Below are 18,778 nucleotides of genomic sequence, written 5' to 3' on the forward strand. Positions count from 1 at the left end.
ATACGCGAACCCTGACCTGCAGTGAGAGAACGTCAGAAGCCCAGTCGGGAGCCTGCCCGGGGCGGGGGGTCTGGGCCGCAGCGAAGAGCCATGAACCTGACCCCGGAGGCCTCGGCTGCATCGGCGCGGCAAACGCCACACCCTCCTGGGAGAGAGAGACGCAGCCCAGCGAGACCCCCGCCGCCTCCGGCAGCTCGGGTGCACACGCCAGGGGGACAGGGATCCCAGAGAACCGGGAGTGGGGGACACGACGACAGCGAGAAGGGGCCTCTTCCCCCTTCCTACCAAGGAGACCGTGGGCTCAGTCCAGAGATCACGAAAGTTTCGAGAACCCTGAGGAACCACGGGTGAGGCGTGTGCCGGTCCAGCCACCGTGGCAGGAACAGGACGGGTCCCGCCAGCCCTGAGTCCTCGCTGCTCAGGGCGGCCTCTCCTGGCCCCCACCCACCTCCCTCCTCCATCGCCAGCTCAAGAACCACCTGTCTTTGTCTGTGTCCCCATCGGGTTACAAGCTCAGTGACGCAGGGACCCGTGTCACGTTCTGGTCCTTCCAGGCACCGAGTAGGTGAGTTGAGTGTGTGGTCAAAGAACAAGGGAACGGCGGCAGCCGACAGCTGGGGCCACGGGGCCGCTCCTGCCCCAGTGTCACCGCAGGGCCCACTGCAAGGGGCGCCTGGGGTCTGAGGCACAGGCTGGCCCTACGGAGACAGCCACCTGTCACCAGGCTTTGGTGCGATGCCGCTTCCTCCTGCAGACTCGCGAGCTCCGCTTCTCCTCGGCCCCAGGCCCGCGCCCCTCTCCCTGGGAGGCCGGATCCATCCAGGTCGGCAGAGCTGACGGCCGGAAGCACCCGCTTGCCCGTCTGAGCCTTGGCGCGGCGACGCCTTGAAGCTTCCTTCCTCGTGTGTCGGACGGTGAGAAATCGAGCGAGAGGTCCAAGGAAAGGCCGCCCCGAGCAAGAGCTTCACGGCCCGGCACAGACGTGACCGTGTCCAGCCGCGTCCAGATGGACAACTTCACAGACGGGAGGCGTTTCAGACGGGCATTTAAAAGCAGTGGTCAGATGATGGGGCTTGGAGACCTTCTGTAAGTCACGCAGTGCAGAAGCTGTTTTAGGCTCTTCATGAAGCACAAGCTGTTGTAGGAAACTGTGTGGGATTCTGAGCAGTTTCAATTCTTAGCAGCCCCCTTAGAACTTACATCTAAACTCTTCATCTGAAAAGGGAGAGAACCAAGTTTATCACGTCCACACACCAGTCACTCTGAAAGGTTGGGCCAGGCTGTCGGTGAAGTTCAAGTGCTCGTCAGCTTCCAAGCTGTGATCAGAGCGCCAACAGAGAGACTCAGGCAGCATTTTGTAGATGTAAAATATTTTATTTGTAAATGGTGATCTTCTAAATCTGTGTCCACAAATTCCAAAACCCATAACACTCTGTATACTTCAAAAAATTCAATTTTTGCCAACATTAGATACTATTATACAGAACAGAAAACAAAACGAAAACCCGGTAGGACAAATACTGGTAGGATGTCAGAATATTGTACAAGAGAAGAAAAATATTCAAGAAACAAATTTCATACAGCTATTTATCAAGAGAAAAATATATACAATTGATTTATTCTGTAAGATAAAAATACACCATGCCATATACATTACAAGTTCAGAACTGCGTCACTGAATATACCAACAGCTTACAGTCCACTGGAGTTGTGCACACAAAAACTTCATTTTATACTTAGCCTGTGAAGTGTCAGTACCAGAATTTTAAGTACAAAATAAAAAGCTAACCTGGTTCAAAATGCTGATTAAGTTTCTACAAGCAAACACAAAACAGTGTGTTTTTTTATTAAAGAAATGTAAACAAACTGTTCATACAAACACAGTTGAAAATTACATCTTCCAAAACCCTACTGCCGGGGTCCTGCAGCTGCAAGCATGGTCACATCTCTCCTTTTTTTTTTTTCCTTTTTCAAATTTTTGTGTTAAATAGAAGACTAGAGAGTTAGATTAGAGTTCCTGCTACATGATCCTAGTATGTTTACATGATTCTTTGTGGCTTGAAACAAAGTTCTAATCAAAACTACTTCTGCTGAAGAAAAATTCAGCCTCCATTGGGGGTATTTTTAAGCAGTTATTCACAGTTATCACAAATTGTAAGCACAAAAAAACCTGACTGAAGAAGTAGGGATGCAACAATATAATATGAAAAAATCAGTTTAAATTACCAAAATGGCTATAAAAGTTGTAGTCATAGCATACACTCTGTTCTATGAGAAGTAAGGTGTATAAAACAATTAAGTACTAACAGACCGTAGTTTCCAAAAAACCCCAAACACTCTAGGTTGAAATTTTGGTTATTACATAATTATAATGGCATATTTAATAACAAAATTATATTGTAACATCCCTATGAACATTTTATAAGCACCCGAGCTGCTGCAGAGCCTGGTAGCATTTGGTCAATAACTATTTTTATACTGTATTTTTTCTCAAAATATTTACACATTTGTACAAAGTAACAGGGTTTGTTAGTTTTGCAGGTAACAGCAGCAGCTTGGCTTTCTTCTAACTTTTATTTAAAAATAGCTTCATTCACTTATTCAATAATAAATACAAAAAGTTTCTCTTATTTTACAGAAATCAAAAACTACAATAAACTGACTCATGGAATCAAGTATTTAAATGTATTTTAGTGCAAGTTATTATCCCTTAGCTCTATCCCTAAGGAAGTCATTCAGTACATTCCTTGTTCAGTGGTGTCTACTTTATTTAAAAACTTTTAAATTAGAGGGCCTGCCCCTTTTTCAGATAAGGCGGTGGCCAGCACTTTGGACGTCTCCCTTTCGCTGGTGATTTCAGTCTTACATTCACAGGAAGGCCCTCTGCCCTGGGGCGGGGCAGGGCGGCCATCGGCTCTTGCCCCAGTAAAAGTTTCTCCTTAGTGAGACTAAAGAAGCATAACGAAACAAAACCCACCCTCAAAAAGAAAAAAGAAAGAAAAGAAAAAGAAAAAAAAAGTGCTGGACCATTCTGTAATTCTTTAACCTCAGCAACTTCGGGAAAGTTGCTTCGGCCGGCTTTCTCCGGTGCTCCTCTAACCTAAAGCACGGAGGAAATCAGGACTCCCAGAAGCTAGTTTCCACAAAGCCACGAAACAGAAAACAAAAACCTCTTTCCGTCTGCGAAATTCAAATGCTGTGTTGAATCGCTCCTTCCTAGGGACGAGCCGCCCTCTGAGACAGCGGGGAACGCATCAGTTCATCCACTTCCGGCAGTTCACGGCGCCACAGTGACAGGGGATCTTGTGCTGGTCGTCCTCAAAGTCAAACTTATAGTCATAGCAAAGCTGCCCACAGCAAAGACACAGTGTGAGAAAGGCCTCCCTCTGCCTGCTGCGCACAGCCAGCCCACAGACGGACGGAATTAAAGGAAGCCCTGACGCGTCGAGGGGCCGTGGGACTCAGGTGGGGAGGTGGGGGAACCTCAAGAGGAAGTCGCGGAGCTCGCTGGCTGTGCTCTTCCGGGGGATCCCGCGGGGCCCGAGGCAAGCGGGAGGCACTATTCTGGGGCCAAGCCGGAGGCGGCGAGGGCAGCCGGTGTGTCTCCAACACTGCGCGCCGCGGTGCCGGGCCCGCTGCCCTGGGTGGGACAAGCCCCCCATCCCCCGCCCCTTTCTTGCCGGACGGGGCAACGAGATGGGCAGGGATGAATCGCTCTTGCCTGAGAACATCCTTCTCCTCCATCTTTCTTCACGTACAAGAATATTTAAAAGACGTTGCTCTATTTAGGCGCAACCGCATTATCGTTAATATCTCAGATCAACCCTGCCGTCAGGGTGGACGGGGGTCTGCGTGATTCCCACGGTGTAAGCCTCACCCCGGGACCCCGACCCCTGAGAAACCTGACACGGCCAAGGTCCCTCTGAATCAAACACCCTAGGACACTATTTGCAAAGACTTCCCTTCTACACCGGAAGGGAACACACCGGTATTTACTGAGTTCTTACAGGAACTCCATGAGGAATTGTTTCTCCTTGTGCGTAAGGCGAAGTACAGGCTGGAGGGCTTACGCGGCCCACCCGGAGGGGCGCGAGCTGGGCGTGGGACTGCCGAGCCTCCATCTGTCCCCACGCAGTGACACCACCCTGGGGTCCTCACATCCTTTCTCTAATTCACTCAAGTTGGTGAGATGTGCAAAATAGGCCTCGGGTCAATTCTTGATTTAAAAAAAGCACATTCCAAAAAGAGGACCAAAAAATACAAGTATAATCTCACAGCTCTGTTCACGTAGGGCTGGGGGCTCAAACCCAGAAAAGAGCCTCAGGCGCCTCCCTCCCTGAACAGGGGAGGTTCCCCACGGAACCCACACCACGTGGCAGCCGCTTCCCAGGACACCCCGATTCCAGGCACGGAGCGTACGGCGAAACGTGTGCTCGTCACAATTGTGACGAAGTCAGGAAACGTAAACAAGGCGATCAAGACTAATAACAACCCTAACAGGCGACGTGCTGGGCCAAAGTGATCCGTGGGGCAAGAGAAAGAACACCTAACGAGACCGCCAAACTGTCTAAGAAGCTGTTGGTAGGAAAGCCTGTAAGCCTGTACTGGCCCTGAGTGTGAGAGCAGCCACGGGGACCCCCAGATTTGCCGCCTACAGCCTCAGGGTGACCTCACGTGAGCCACGATGACCCCGGGGACCACGAGGCACCAATCCCGTGATATTCTCGGCCATGAGCTCGACGACGGGCATCATTTTAAAGAGAGGGTCACCGAGCCGAACGGACAGCACGGGGGTCAAGAGGAGCCCGTTCACACGAGCGACGTGGGGATGCGGAATCTGCAGGGCAAAGACTGTAGGACCGTGATGTGCGGGGCGGCCGAGGCTGGCCTTCCAGGAGGAGGGCCTTGCTAGCAGCGAAGGACTGCAAACCGCTGAGCGGATTACGTGCACAGAGGAGTCGAGTGCTGCCCGCGGGGAGGGGCCGCACGGTGCGGCCCTGTGCTTACCTCTTCTCCCTTCTGGATCCTCCGGCTGGAGCTGATGATGATCTTGTGTCCTCGCTCGAAAGTCACCACCTCGGCCACACAGTTCGGCGCGCACGAGTGGTTGATGTACCTGCAAGCCGCCGTTCCAGAAACGACTTACTATAAGGCTTTGGAAGAAGCTTTTAAAAAAAAACCTTTCAGCTCACAGGGAAAACTTTTTCTAATTACGTTTCTATCTGTCCATTAATAGAATATACACATTTTATTGTTGTTGTTGGCTGCACGGCTTGTGGGATCTTAGTTCCCCGACCAGGGTCTGAACCTGGGGCCCTGGCAGTGACAGCGGAGAGTCTTAACCACTGGACCGCCAGGGAAGTCCCACACATACAATTTTAAATAAAACTTCTCTCCATGACTGAAAGGCCCCAGTGAGCGCACTGACCCTTCGCACCTCCCGCTCAGACCCCCCTCACCTTGCAGGCCCTCCCGTGAGCGTGGCATCGATCACGTGGTCATTGTCCATGCGGAACATGTACACGCCTCGGTTCTGAAAGAGAAAGAGGTCAGAACCCCCTCTGCGTTCCCGTCCATGTGAGGGGGCGAAGCCGGACTTTTGCCGACACGCACCCTGGTCACACTTGCGGGGACAACACGCCAGCCCGTCAGGTGACGTCTACAAGCTGTGAACGGAACCAACACGTTGGCAGGTGGCCTGTGAAGCCAGGCGCATCAATCCAGCCACATCCTCGCTGACAGTAAGGCCGACGGAAAAAACAGGAAGAAAATACAAAAATCCAGACGTGGCTCTGTTCGACACTGCTCTCCCACCAGCGTGACGGTCCGATCCGGGCCTGCGCCACAGCTGTCGGACGGCACAGGAGGGGTGCACGCTCACCTGGGACTCGTAAAGCTTCTCCTTTCTGTTGGCGACTTCGTTCCGGATGATGGTCCCGATATACTCGATGACCATGGTGTGCTTCTCGATGTCCCGAGCGGCGTACAGGCCCAGCCCCTGAGGAAACGCACGTGTACACACCTCAGAACCACTTGGCTTCCAGGGGCAACTGGCCTGCAGCCTCTCTCGCACAAAGCCAAGCCACACTGAAGACCCCACCTGAACTCACCTGACCTTCTCACTGACCACACTCTCACCTGAACCCTGAACACTGGACAATCTTCTCACCTACTTGTCTTTGTATCTTTTCGACACTAAACTCTTAGGGCATTTTTCAGAGTGGTGCTGCTGACTGGCTGGGCACTGCTCCTAACTGGCTCTCCTATCTTGTGTGCAGTATCACTCCCAGATCCCACCAACTCAACAGGCTAATGGCTTCTGCTGTTTTTTTTATCCCACCATTTCTAAAAGGACCTGACATAACAATAAGCTTACAGAACAGAAACAGGGCTAACTATAAGGGATTATTATAATTTGAGTTTCTGCATTCTCAGCTAAAACTGACCAGATCCCCACCAGACTCGGTCCTCACCAAGCACCACCTGGGAGCACACAGTACAGGGTGTGCTGTTGTTAGAAATTTTGGTATGTGAATTGAATTAACTTCTGAAAAAAACCACTTATGCAATTTATCTCTTCAATTCCAGATAAGACTCAGAGCTGAACAAACTAAAACACACAGAAAGAATCTGTATGGAGATGAATACAGTTTGGTATAAGAGACAAGAAGATGATCAGTGGAAATGAACAGAGAATCCAAACAGACCCAGGCACACGTGAAAACTTAACGTACAGTAGTTTGGTGGCACTAAAACTCAGTTTAAGACGGACGGGTTACATACATTATTAGGTCGGCCAACAAGTGCATTTGGGTTTTTCCACGACTCTTACAGAAAAACCCCAATGGACTTTTTGGCCAACCCAATACTAAATGGTGCTTCCACAACTGGTTATTCAATGGAAAAAAAATAAATTTGTCTTAAATATAAAGAATAAAATTCCTGAAAGAAAAAAAATCTAAGAAAGTACATATGCAACCTACAGTCTTAACCAAGAACAGAAGCTACTGAAAATTATACGTTTGACTATATAAAAATTAAAACTCTTATAGGAAAGAACACACCATACTTTCTGGTAGGTATCTTCCCCTACAAAACATCCTTTGCCTAATAGTACAAGTTCTTATCAACTGCACAACGGACAAAGGTAGTTCACAGAAGAGCAGACCCAAGTGGCAAACACGAAAAGTTGCAACCAAAGTGACACTGTGGGTCTGCGCGGAACAGGCTGCAAAAACACAGAAGGGTGGTAACACTACCAACGGGAAATCAAGTCTCATACACTGCAGGAAGAAGTGGGCAATTACAGCCTTTTTAGAAAACAGGCAATGTCTGCTAAAATGAAAGTACATGTACTTCTAACACAGAAATCTCACTTTGGGGCCTACGCACCACTGAAGTGAAGTTACCAATACATGGGGATATTCGTACAAGATATTGATGGCAACACTGTTGTGGGAAAGGACTGTAAACAAAATACAGGCGCATCAGCAGGGGGATGGCTTCATTAATTACAGTTCGTCAACATCATGGAGCATCACAGAGACACTCAAGAGGATGAATGGCGGCTACCTCAGTTGTTCCACAGGGGTGTAAATATTAGTGAGAAAAGGAAGACGCAGAAAAGCGTAGGTAAGACAATCCCACTCTTCCATACGCACACAGATGTGTAGGTAGTGTTAAGAGAAGAGCAGGGAAAAGACACAGCACACTTACTGGGTCGTTAACATGATTACCCGGGAGGTGGATGGAAGGGAGGTGGACAGGATGGAGGAAGAAAAAAGTGACCAAACATCAGAAACTCTCAAAAACGCTTCGGGTTAAAGATGACAGACTGAACGCAGGTAGTTAAGAAACCCTTAACATGACGTAAGGGAGCAAAACCAAGACTGAAGATCAGGGATGGTCAGGTTGAACGAGCTGTTTGGGAACATTTTAAACGGGGAAGGAACTGAGCGGAGGAGGAAGACACCACTGCCTCAAGTGGAATCTTTTGAGGCTCCATTTCTGAGGCAACAACAAAAAGACCAGGAAGACCCTGCGTTCGTAATATGAAAGCAAAGGTATCAGATAAAAAGATCAAGAGCAGACAGCAGATAAGGCAGAAGCAGCTCAGGACGAGGACAAGGAACCAGAAACAAGGCCACAGCAGGAGGGCAGACCCGAGACAGAAGCCTTCCCCGGCGGCACCAGAACCGCTGTGGGCCCCACCTCAGGGGCCAGGTTCAGTAAGGCTGGGGACCCCAAACCCGCAAACCCCCAGCTGATGCCGGTGCTGACGGTCTGGGGTCCACCCTGTGAGATCCCGGGTCTCAGGGATCTAATATTTGTGTACGGAGAGAAACAGAGGTAGGACTCTGCAAAAGAATTAACACAAAAACATTTCTCAGACTGATGGCCACACTGCTTCAGGCTGAAAGGGCTCACCAGTGGGGAAAGCAATAAATAAAAATGACCCTAACCCAGGCCCATTTTGGTAAAAATTCGAAATATCAAGAAGCAAGAGTAGATCCTGAAAGTTTCTACAGAAAGAAGAACGTCAATGAATACAGACAATGTGTAAGTCAGGTTTCTATGTGAAGGGACCGCCCTGGCTTCTGAGGGGACTGCACGGGAGGGGACAGGCAGGCCTGCAGCAGTGCCTGCAGGTGAGACGGGAGGTTAGAACAGGCAGCAGAGCGGGGAGTGGATTTGGGGAAACTCTTCCGGGAGGAAAAAAGGCAGCAGAAACTGATGATGCTTTGGGGTCTGGGGTAGTGAGGCCAGCACGCTCAGTTAGGAGATGGTGACACTGCTCAGCGATATGAAGAGCCTGGAGGGTGACCAGCCTTTGAGACGAAGGACGCTGGCAGTGTGAGAGCTCGTAACTCCATCTTGGGCCTCCAAGGGGAGATGCCACATAGACATTTGTTTCTTCAGGAAGTGTGCTTAGCCTAGAGATGGCTTTACCTGTAAGGTGTTCCACCATCTATCCATCAGAAACTACACGATGATTTCATGAAGAGAAGCTTCTGAAACTGGGCACCTTTTGAAACTATTTTCGTTTGTATTTTTCACAAGTGCCTTGAAAGAGCCCTGGTGAGCGCACCGCGGGTCCCACGTGTGGAAGATGCAGCGCTCCCCGCGCCCCGTGAGCCCTCATCAAGCGGTACACAGAGGACGTCCAGAAGCCGCCCTTCCACGCGGGGGAGTAAAGCAGCCATCCGCCCTCCAAGACCACGGACGGAGCGGCCGGCGCCCCGGGCTGGCGGGGTTTCTCTCCCTGCGGCCCGCGGACTCCTGTCTCATGTGCCGGATGCCAGCACCCTCCGAGCCCACCTCCCCTCCTCCCAGAAGCCAAGCCCCACTCACCTGAATCCGAGACCGGGCCAGGTACACGTTGGACTTCCACTCGGTTTTCATCTTGCGGTACTGCGACGACTTGGAGTGGACGAACTGCTTGCTGTAAGGTGCACTCAGCTCCCCGGTGACTGTGCTCTGGAACGACTTGGAGGCACTGGTGCTGTTCAGGGTGTGAGGCCTGTGGGGCGACGGCGTGCCGACGGGGACACAAAGGGAGAGCGGAGACACCTCTGAGGGGCCCGGCTGGTTCACGTTCTCACTGACAGCACACACAGGGAAAGCCGCCTAGCTGGCGCGGCCGCACAGACACAGCCAGAGGCAGCGGGTTTGTAAGCAGCAGACAGACCAGGCACAGAAAACCCCTGAGAGGCCTGGAACCCCCGGGCTGTACTATGTGAAGTCAAAACAAAATACCTTAACACAAACCTCTTGACGTGGGCACTCATTTTAGGTTCAGAACGGGCACAACCTGTGGGGTTGACGGCCAGGGGCAGCTCCATGAGAGGGTTCCGGCCGTATCGGAAGGTGTAGTTTTCACACGCCTCAACCCCAGGGAGCTGGAAAGAAGCAAAATAAACGAAAAATTAACTCACCTGATCAAGAGCACAGGCAATCTTGAGCCGGCCAAAGGATAGTCCAACTTGAATTCCATGAAAACAACTTGTCAACATTTTCAAAATGTTGGTAACAAGGGGCTCTTTCAAGCCACGTTGACAGCAGCAGCCTGTGCTCAGATCCTGACTGTGTGCGATGCGCTTACCACCCTCGGGGGCCTGGGAGCACAGCTGTAACTTCAGGTTAACTCCTAAAACCATTCGTGCTGAAGGTCTTTTCTAGAATACGTTTCTTGTGGACACTGTCCTCTGGAGACATGACAGATGCATGTCGTTTAGGCAGGGCTCCACCAAAGAAAGCAACTGGGTACAGTACTCAGTGGCTTTCAGGGTGTCCACTGCTTCTCTGAAGAAAACCCACCAGTGACTTTTTTCTTGAGAACAATACCTTATAATCATGCAGTTTTCCAAAAGCGCTGTGTGTAGACTCACTGGCACACGTGCTTGTAACAAGCAGGCATCAGACAGTAAGGGCTCGTGAAATCCAACTGCGCTCTGGTGACCAGCCCTGGGCCCCGGGCAGGAAAGTGGCCATTAACACTGGGTGGTGAGCTGCCTCAGCAAGTGAGCACGGAGACGCCTACGACTCACCGATGCCTCGTTTTCTTTCAGAGCGACAGGAGTTCACCCCCGACAAAACCACTACCTTGAAGTGTTGTGAGAGTGACAGCCCCGTGTTAAGTAAGGTGCGTCGTGTGACAGGGGGTGGCTCTCCGGCCTCGGCCCCGGCACTCACTGATTCCGCGATCCGCGCCACCGCAGAGACGGTCAAGCCGAAGAGATCCTCCCCTTTTAAGTAGGCTGGGAAGAGCTGCAGCATTTCCGACTCTTTTCTCACACATGCCACAGGCTCCAAAATCTTATCCCAAACACCTATGTATGGACAAAAAGATATTTTTTTTAATGACAAACTTGCTCTTAGCTAAACAGAGAGGAAAACAGGATACAGTATAAAAACAAGAACGAAACGACCAACCGCTCACGGAGACTCACCAGATCCAAGTTAAAGCCCATGGGCAGTGATCTAACAAGCCTGGTATATTACCTGCTTATTGGATGGCAGTAGTTTTAAAGACTTTATGAAGTTTGGGGGAAAAGAATATGTTACATTAAGGAAATTAAACAGGAGAAGTGGAAAAGAAAGTTAAATGTAACTGAAATTCATACAAGTAGTTAACTCACTTTCATGCTGGCCAAGCAGCATATTAGATTTTCAAATGATTAATCCAATTAAGTAGTATCTGTAGATATATCCTTTTCTCTCAGAGTTAAAATATGAAATTGATATTTTCATTGGAATTATCTTTAGAGCATTTTCATACTTTTTAAAAGAAAACTGCTAAACTTGAAAAAAAAAAAGCAGTTCTGCAGCACTAAAAATGACAATCTAGGCTTAACCCTAGAGGCCGAAATTAAGTCTCATTTCTGGCTCTAAATCTGTTTAATATCTGATGCTCCTGAGGTAAGACAATATGGCTTTAAATACGGTTCCCACCTTCTAGGTGACATTAACAAGAGGGTCCCCAATGTAAGTGACAGGCAACCTTTATCTGCAAATCATTCTCCTATTTATTTTATAAACTCTGTTGGAATAATATATATTCTGATTTAGAGTAATTCTAGCAAGTGTTTAGAAAAAGACAGCAAGGTTTGACAATACAAAGAAGTTAAGACTTGCATTTGTAAATGAAGAATCCACACCTGCTGTGACAGAATATGAAACAGACGTGACGAAAACCATGGAAATACTGACATAAAACATTCATTAGCCTAACCCTGGAGTGACGGGCTCGGCGGAGCCTACAGACGGGGCCTCACCTTTGGGTGAGGTGTCACTTAAGACGAGATCTTCGTGGCCTTGCTCCACGATTCTGATGACGAACAGGGGGCGCCCATCCTTCTCCTCGATGGAGCACAGGTAGCGACAGCGGCGGTTGGCATAGCGCGTGCTCCAATACAGCCGGCTGGCTTCGTAGCCCACGGGGAAGAGTGCTTTGGGAGAGTGGAACGCTTGCATCTGCTGTGGAAGTAGCTGGCCGATCGTGTGGAAGATGAGGCTGCCCACACGGAAGGTGTGGTCCCGCTCTCCCCGCTGCACGATGCTGGCGATCTGTCGTACCTCATCACGCTGCACGTAGACCCTCCTGAAGACGGCAAAGTAACTTAGTTCCTGCTCGTGAATGCCCTTCGGCTTGTGCATGGGGCAAAGCACAGTTTTATCTTTAAAAAACATGCATTGTGCTTTAATGGCGCAAGTAAAGTGATAAATGTTGGTGCATCGAAATCTGTGACACCCGCTGGTGGCCCCCATCTTATGGCAGAAGACACATTTCATCTGCAGGCCTCTCCTCAGGGCTAGCTCCACGTTTATTAAGGCACCAGCCTGGGTCTCGTACACCTCCGTGGACCACAGGGCACAATTCAAATGGACCCACAGGTCCAAGTCAAGGTTGAGCAGCCTCGCCGGTCCGTCTGTCAACCCATCGCCTTCTTCGTGACAGAAGCAACACTTCCGGTAGTCTTTGGGCACGGGATCGGGTTTCAGGGAAGTGCCCAGGTTCTTCAGAAATTCGTCGATTTCATCTTCACAGGGGGGTCTGAAGGTCCCCTTGGGGATCACGATGTGGACGCTCCACTTCTTCCACTTCATCCCCCTCCACTTTTTAGTGATCGGCCGACAGTCTTCAAACCCACCGTGGACAGCTCTTAGCCGAGGCTTTAGCTTGACCGTCACCTTCAGCTCATCTGGCTTTGCCTCCACTTTGGCTGCTTCAAAAGCAGGAGGGAAAGTGATGGGCGGTGACGCTGGGGGCGAAGCTTTTTCCTGGAGCTGCGGCAGACAGTGCACATCTAAAGTGGAGATGTTGTTACTGTACTGATGAAATGCTCTGGAAGGCGTCTCTTTTATAGGAGAGTGTGGCAATGAAGGAACGGATTCCTGCACAAAAAAAAAGAAACACGAGAAAGAGTTAATTCCAAAGCCCCCAAGGCAATTCTTGCTACAACAAGAAGCCAAGCAGCAGGGTTCCATCAGCAGGGTGTTTGGCTCTGGGTCTGGAAGTAAGAGGACTGACGCACGGCGGAGGTCAGTGCTGCGTGCCCGTGGTGCTCGCGTCTCGACAGAGAGAGAGTGTGTTCTCTGCAAAGCCCTAACTCTGGAGGGTATTCTGCTCTTAAAACTTCTCATGTCACGGGAGCTAATTTAATTTACAAGACGGAACAGCTTCTTGTTAAACCAAATAAGAACTCCGGCTCATAATTTTCTATGAGCTCGTCCCACCCACTGAAATTCCTGTTTGTTAATCTTAGGCTTAATTAATTGGCATAAGTGTGAAAGATGGGGAAGAAGTCCCCTGTCAACAAACAAATCATATTTAACTTTTCTCAGAGGTTGCCCGGTTCCCATCCAACTGCTGAAAGGGCTGAGCTGAGACAGAAGTTCCATTAGTTTCTTTTAAGATACAAAGTGTCGTCATAAGCAAATCAACAGCGAACCCACCTTCTCATGCACCCCACCCTACACAGCTCTGAAAAAAGACGCGCCTCACAGGAAATCCAGAAGCAGGCAGACACTGCACACGGACTCACGAGATTATGTGGTGGGAAAAAAAATTCCTTCTCTCATCTAGGCGGATATATTTTAAAGTATAAATTTATTTGGCAAGTAGCTTGAATTTTATTACACTGGGCGCTACTGCCTTTTTTAAAAAATAAGAATCTCCAGAACATTCTTCTGAGAAAGACGCAAGAGCGATGATGTGGAGGGAGGAGAGACTATCACAGCATGGGAAAAACTTCCTTCAGCGCAAACGGTTAAAAACGTATCGTCCACATCAGCTACACACCCAAAGATACACTTAAATCACACAAAAAACAAACAGACCTTTTCCAACCTGGTACAAGACAGATACTTTCGCCCCAAAATACATGAATAGACCTGAATTGTGGTTGTGAACAGGTTTTCCCATTGGGACAAGATCACTAAAGCAATACTTTACAGTTGTGATTAAATTAAGGTATTTGTAATTAAATAAGTAAAATTACAGATTTTAATAGTAGTGTTTTATTCACTTCTGACCTGTTAAGACATAGTTCAAATCTGCCCACTCTTGCTGAATAAGCTCAAGTTACTTAGTTTGCAGTAACGGCCTGGACCAAGCACTCCTTCCCAACCCGGGGAGCATCTGCTCGGACTCCCCGGGGGGAGCTCTGGGTGGGGGAAGCGGACACACCCCCAAAACACAGGCGCCACTCAACGCAGACTGCTGACTGAAACTGTCCCCATCTTACCTTGCTTTCTGAGGTTTTTGCTTGTGCAGCTGATGAATAGAGAATAAAGCAGTTGTTACTACAGAAGACAATGTCCTTCTCCGCTCTGCTGGAGCTGTCTCGGGAGCCCTGAAAAGCAAAGAGAAAGGTGTGGGGAGCTCGACAAGTCGGGATCTAATAAGAACAAGATCTGCACGGGGCTGGGTCTGTTCTGTTCAAAGTGAAAGCAGCAATCCTAAAAGCAGTAAAAAGGTAACTACGAGCCAGTATTTAGCATATAATAATTTAGCCACAGAGAAACTACATTTGCAGAAATAAACTGTACTTTCCATATTTCACCGTTTAAAAATAACGCGGCTCTCATCGGACCCCTGAACAGGCTGCTGTAGCTACTTGGTTTTAAGCTCAAGCACATGAAACATATGCTGATAGCGACCGCTGGGGGAGGCGTCTGTGGAGCCCCAGAAGTGACTCCTCCTGATGCAGGAGCAGGCGCTGCCCAGGCACGGCGGGGGCAGGCGGGGACCCGGGGGTCAGGGGAGGGACGTGCGAGTACCTTGCTCACAAAGGCCGGGTCTCTGGCTGGCTTCCTCACGCCGTGGCCCAGAACGACGACATGACAGTGGCAGCACCACTGTGGCCTGAGAGCCGCACTTTCTGTGACACCGTGACTAGTGCCCGCGCACCCAGAAAGGCCTAGAGACAAAAGGCGTTCATTAGCGACGAAAGCCGACCGCTAACAACAGGGGTCCGGGGTGCAAAGCTGTATGCACCGACTGACTGCAATACGGCTCATTTAATTTACCACACGTTAGTCTTTAGTAATTGATAAAAATCTTATTTTCTAAGCAGTGGTTACGGGGCATCTATGACGTGCATGACACTGGGGTACAAAGAAAGGAAGCTATCCTCACACGGCTGGGACAACACATTGGGCTGTGAGAAGTGCGGAGGGAAACCGGGACGCGCGGAGGGTCGTCTCCGGTCTCAGTGCAGAGTGAGTAGGGGGAGAGAGAATACTTTTGCTCCAGGGTGAAGAGGGTACGAAATCTCTTATGAAAGATGAAGAGGTATGTGAACGAGAGTCTTCAATGAGCGTGATTTGGAAAGTCGAAGAGGGATGAAGGAGTTCGGGGCCAAAATACAAATGCGAGCAAGGACACAGACTGGAAAGCGCGCGGCGATCTCAGAGCACATCGCTCGCGTGGCCACGAAGGCAGAAGGGAGAAGCAGGGAGAAAGCAAGGGTGGCAGAGCAGCCAGAGGCTGAGAGTTCAAACCCAACACGAGCAACTGTCAGCGTGGCCCAAGGGCGAGACGTGGGGAGAGGCTGGGCTCTAAGAGCAGGTGAGGACGGAAACAAGACGGCCAAGAAACTGGGGAGCGAAGAGGCGGGGAGAGCGGGGTGAGGGGGAGGCCAGACGGGAAGATGGGGAGGGAAGGGACGCCACACAGGTGCGAGGAACGGGCCCACCTTTCAGTGACGGGGAAGGTGTGAGCGCACCTACAGAAGAGAGGGGCCCCAGAGATGCCGCAGAAGGAAAGGGACCAGGAACCCGGGCAGAGATGGCAGCCTCGTCTGCACAGTGTGACACAGCACTAAGTGGGAGGTAAGTGGGAGGGGAGGCTCGGGCCGCAGGAGAGCAAATGCGGCTCAAGGGTAAGCAGAGCGCTGACAAGAGGGTGTGACGTAGGCCCCAGGCACTAAAGGTCCAGTCACGCCTCAGAAGACAGCACCCGGGTGGGGGGGTGGTTAAGTCACCAAGGACTGCGTGCCAACACGTGACCTGTTACTCCCCTAAAATCAAAGCGAGATCTTTGAATCAAGAACGAATCTGGGGTCAACAAACTGTAAACCAGCTCACCATTGCTTGCTGGAGGGAAGGGCACAGTAGGCTGCTTCAGGTGGTAAGAGCTGGCTAGTCTGGGAGGGTTTGCAGATCCTGGTGGAGGCCCACGAAGAAATAAACGCTGTCGATACTCCAAACCTGGGTTTACTCTGTGGCTACTGACCAAACCCACGGATGGAACATCTGGAGCATTACTAACCTCGTAGCTGTTAGGGATCCGAACGTGGAGGAGGTCGGAGAACGCAGCCACAACACTGCTAATGTTCTAAAACAAAACGGCAAATGCTGCATTACCCGCCCAGAGGCCACAGAGAACCACTGAAGAACGACTCACGTCAGGATAAATGCTACCCGCACGGTGCACGGTGCACACGCCTCACGCAAATCCAACCATTTTTATTTAGACTTAAGAGCCTCGGTGGGTAAGAAGGGTTTTAATGGGCCAATAGCCAAACAAAGCTTCCACATACAGAAATCCTCACACAGGGATTCCAATTAATGTTAAATATTTGAGAGAATGTTAAACTATCTTAGACATTTTAATTCAAGGAATGAGCTAAACCTTGTCATGGTTTTTACAGCTGGTCAGAAGCTTCCTTCAAGTGGACACCCCCCCGCTCTGGGCAGAAGTCTGACTCAGTCCACAAGAACACACCACTGCTATGTTCTGCTGATGACCAAAACGCCCTGTCAACAGGCTATGAGTATGGTTGCCAACGAAACATCATCAAGAATTAAGAGTTTGAAAAAACCCTCAGCCGTGTACTAGGGTTTGATATGAGCAGCTGCTTCCTGAACATAGTGCTTCTGGAAAACTTTCACGTTGACAAAGCTCTTCACTGCTTAATTTTCTACGTGTAAATAGTTATCAACTCTCTGAAGAGTTCTTACCATTATACATTCTTTAGTAAAACAATGAGATCTGACTTCAATTTGCCCTTTCTGTCTTGACTGAGGCCGAGATCAATTTCCAGTACTCACAGCAGCGTAGACGTCTGAAGGGACTGCTAAGTCAAGCCCTAACTTTAACCTTTATCCGCGATGACCCAGCTGTACGTGTCACTGTGAGCCACCTGACACCCCTTTAGGAACGGGTAATATTCTAGAACGTCCAACAGCCAGTCCATCTTTACCTCAGCAGCTGTAGGATGCAGAGTGATTGCCACAGATATGAGACCCGATCGGGGACCATTTTGGGATGCACCAAAAGGTGACGTGAAAAACAAAGTGCCCGGCTCAGTTTTGATGTCATTCCTTCTAGATTCCAGCCCTTAAAAAAGGAAGGATGAGTTGAGTGTTAACAGCTTTTCTAAACATTCCTTTCAGCCAGCCCCCCGCACTGCACTGCGCCCCCTACCTTTCCCGGTGCCGCTCGGGAGGATCGGAATGATGGGGGATGGCACGGGCTCCGGAGGCTCCTCTTTGACCAGGGACAGGTCTGGGTATCTGCTCACTTCCATGCCGACCACACTCTCAGGAGAGGACGAGGGCACAACACTGTCAGGGGTGTCCCGGTCACCCCCATGGTCCTGTGTCCTGGGAGCAGAATAAATACACATCAGCAGGCGCAAGGCCGCCACTGGGGGCTTCCCGCACCAGCCCAGCCCTGTCTACGTGTGTGACCTTTGGACAGTGACAATAACCTGAGAAGCCAAAGATTCAGTTCAGGGCCAAACAGGAAATCTCTTGGGAAAAAAAATAAGAAATATGTTTAACTATAAAGTAATTTAAATGGTATGTTTCCTTCTGACTAAAGCTTTAGCATCCAAGTTTAAAGACCTGCCAAAGGAGGAAGACGTTCAGATTATAACACAGCATAGAAAGAATGGATACTCACACCTTTGCAAAGCTCCAGATCACTGAGACTAGGGAACACTCCTGTGGCTGAAAAAGGAAAGAGCAGTCCACCACACACCCAGGCACGCGTGCACAGACTCTCCTGTGGCTGCTGTTTACTTACAGCGGCAAGACGGAAAAAAACTGGCCATTATGGCTTCACAGGCCTTCATTTTTCCTAACTGACAAAGTGAAGTGAAAAAAGGAAGAGACTGGTCTAGTCCAAGAAGCTAAAGGTTACAAAGGCAAATGGGGCTGTAGGGCGAGGGTGGTCTTGGGCTAAACGTTGCACGGCAGCTCGAGAACCTGGGGTCTCACACCCCCCCACCCCAGAGGAGACGCCGTCAGGCTGAAGGAAGGCTGTGAGAAGCAGCATTAACAGGAGACCCGAGAGAGGCTTCCAAGGGGTCCCTGTGAGACCCCGGAGCGGGCGGCCCCGACACGCACACCCGGGAGGCCGCCTCCCGCAGCTGCCCCCGAGTGACAACTCCGGCACGAATCTAGCGGTAAGGTCCAGGAGAAACAAAGAGCTGGGTTCTAACTTTGGACAAGTCACTTCCCCGTGGTCCGCAGTCTTCTCATTTATACAGTAAAGGGTCTTAGTCCAATGGCGTCTTATCAAAGAGAGGGTGGTTAGCAGATTTTCCAAGAAGAGAGAATAATTTGATGAGCTATATATATAAGAACCTCCCCTGGATCTAACTGGCTGGGTTGTGACCATCTACTAGGAGAAGCTGATTTTCCCTCAACAGAATCCTGGGGCTAAAGAACTGACAAAGGAGTTACAAACTGTGGACAGGACAGCCCTTAAATTCTCTTCCACAAAAGCATGCTCTGCTCTGTGACTGCTGCTCTTTTATCCTGACAT

General features: G+C 49.9%; 1 protein-coding gene across 15 annotated transcripts in view; it reads right to left on the minus strand.

The window, feature by feature from the left end:
- Nucleotides 1–482: 482 nt before the first annotated feature.
- Nucleotides 483–18,778, minus strand: part of KMT2C (lysine methyltransferase 2C) — a 294,475-nt gene continuing 276,179 nt past the window's right edge. For 13 of the 15 annotated variants that reach the window (XM_060021158.1, XM_060021157.1, XM_060021164.1 and 10 more), the window contains 13 exons: nt 17,432–17,610; nt 17,208–17,344; nt 16,090–16,339; nt 14,782–14,921; nt 14,247–14,354; nt 11,775–12,894; nt 10,693–10,829; nt 9,757–9,899; nt 9,352–9,520; nt 5,882–5,998; nt 5,460–5,533; nt 5,008–5,116; nt 483–3,347 (listed from right to left, as the gene is read on the minus strand). In XM_060021158.1, the coding sequence (XP_059877141.1) occupies nt 3,255–3,347; nt 5,008–5,116; nt 5,460–5,533; nt 5,882–5,998; nt 9,352–9,520; nt 9,757–9,899; nt 10,693–10,829; nt 11,775–12,894; nt 14,247–14,354; nt 14,782–14,921; nt 16,090–16,339; nt 17,208–17,344; nt 17,432–17,610 (2,776 nt within the window). In that variant the 3' untranslated portion in view covers nt 483–3,254. Of the gene's footprint in view, nt 3,348–5,007; nt 5,117–5,459; nt 5,534–5,881; nt 5,999–9,351; nt 9,521–9,756; nt 9,900–10,692; nt 10,830–11,774; nt 12,895–14,246; nt 14,355–14,781; nt 14,922–16,089; nt 16,340–17,207; nt 17,345–17,431; nt 17,611–18,778 lie in introns of those variants that run through there. The other 2 variants (XM_060021165.1, XR_009520703.1) reach the window with 2 other exon arrangements.

The sequence above is a fragment of the Delphinus delphis genome, chromosome 9, assembly GCF_949987515.2.
Source record: "Delphinus delphis chromosome 9, mDelDel1.2, whole genome shotgun sequence".
Lineage (NCBI taxonomy): Eukaryota > Metazoa > Chordata > Mammalia > Artiodactyla > Delphinidae > Delphinus > Delphinus delphis.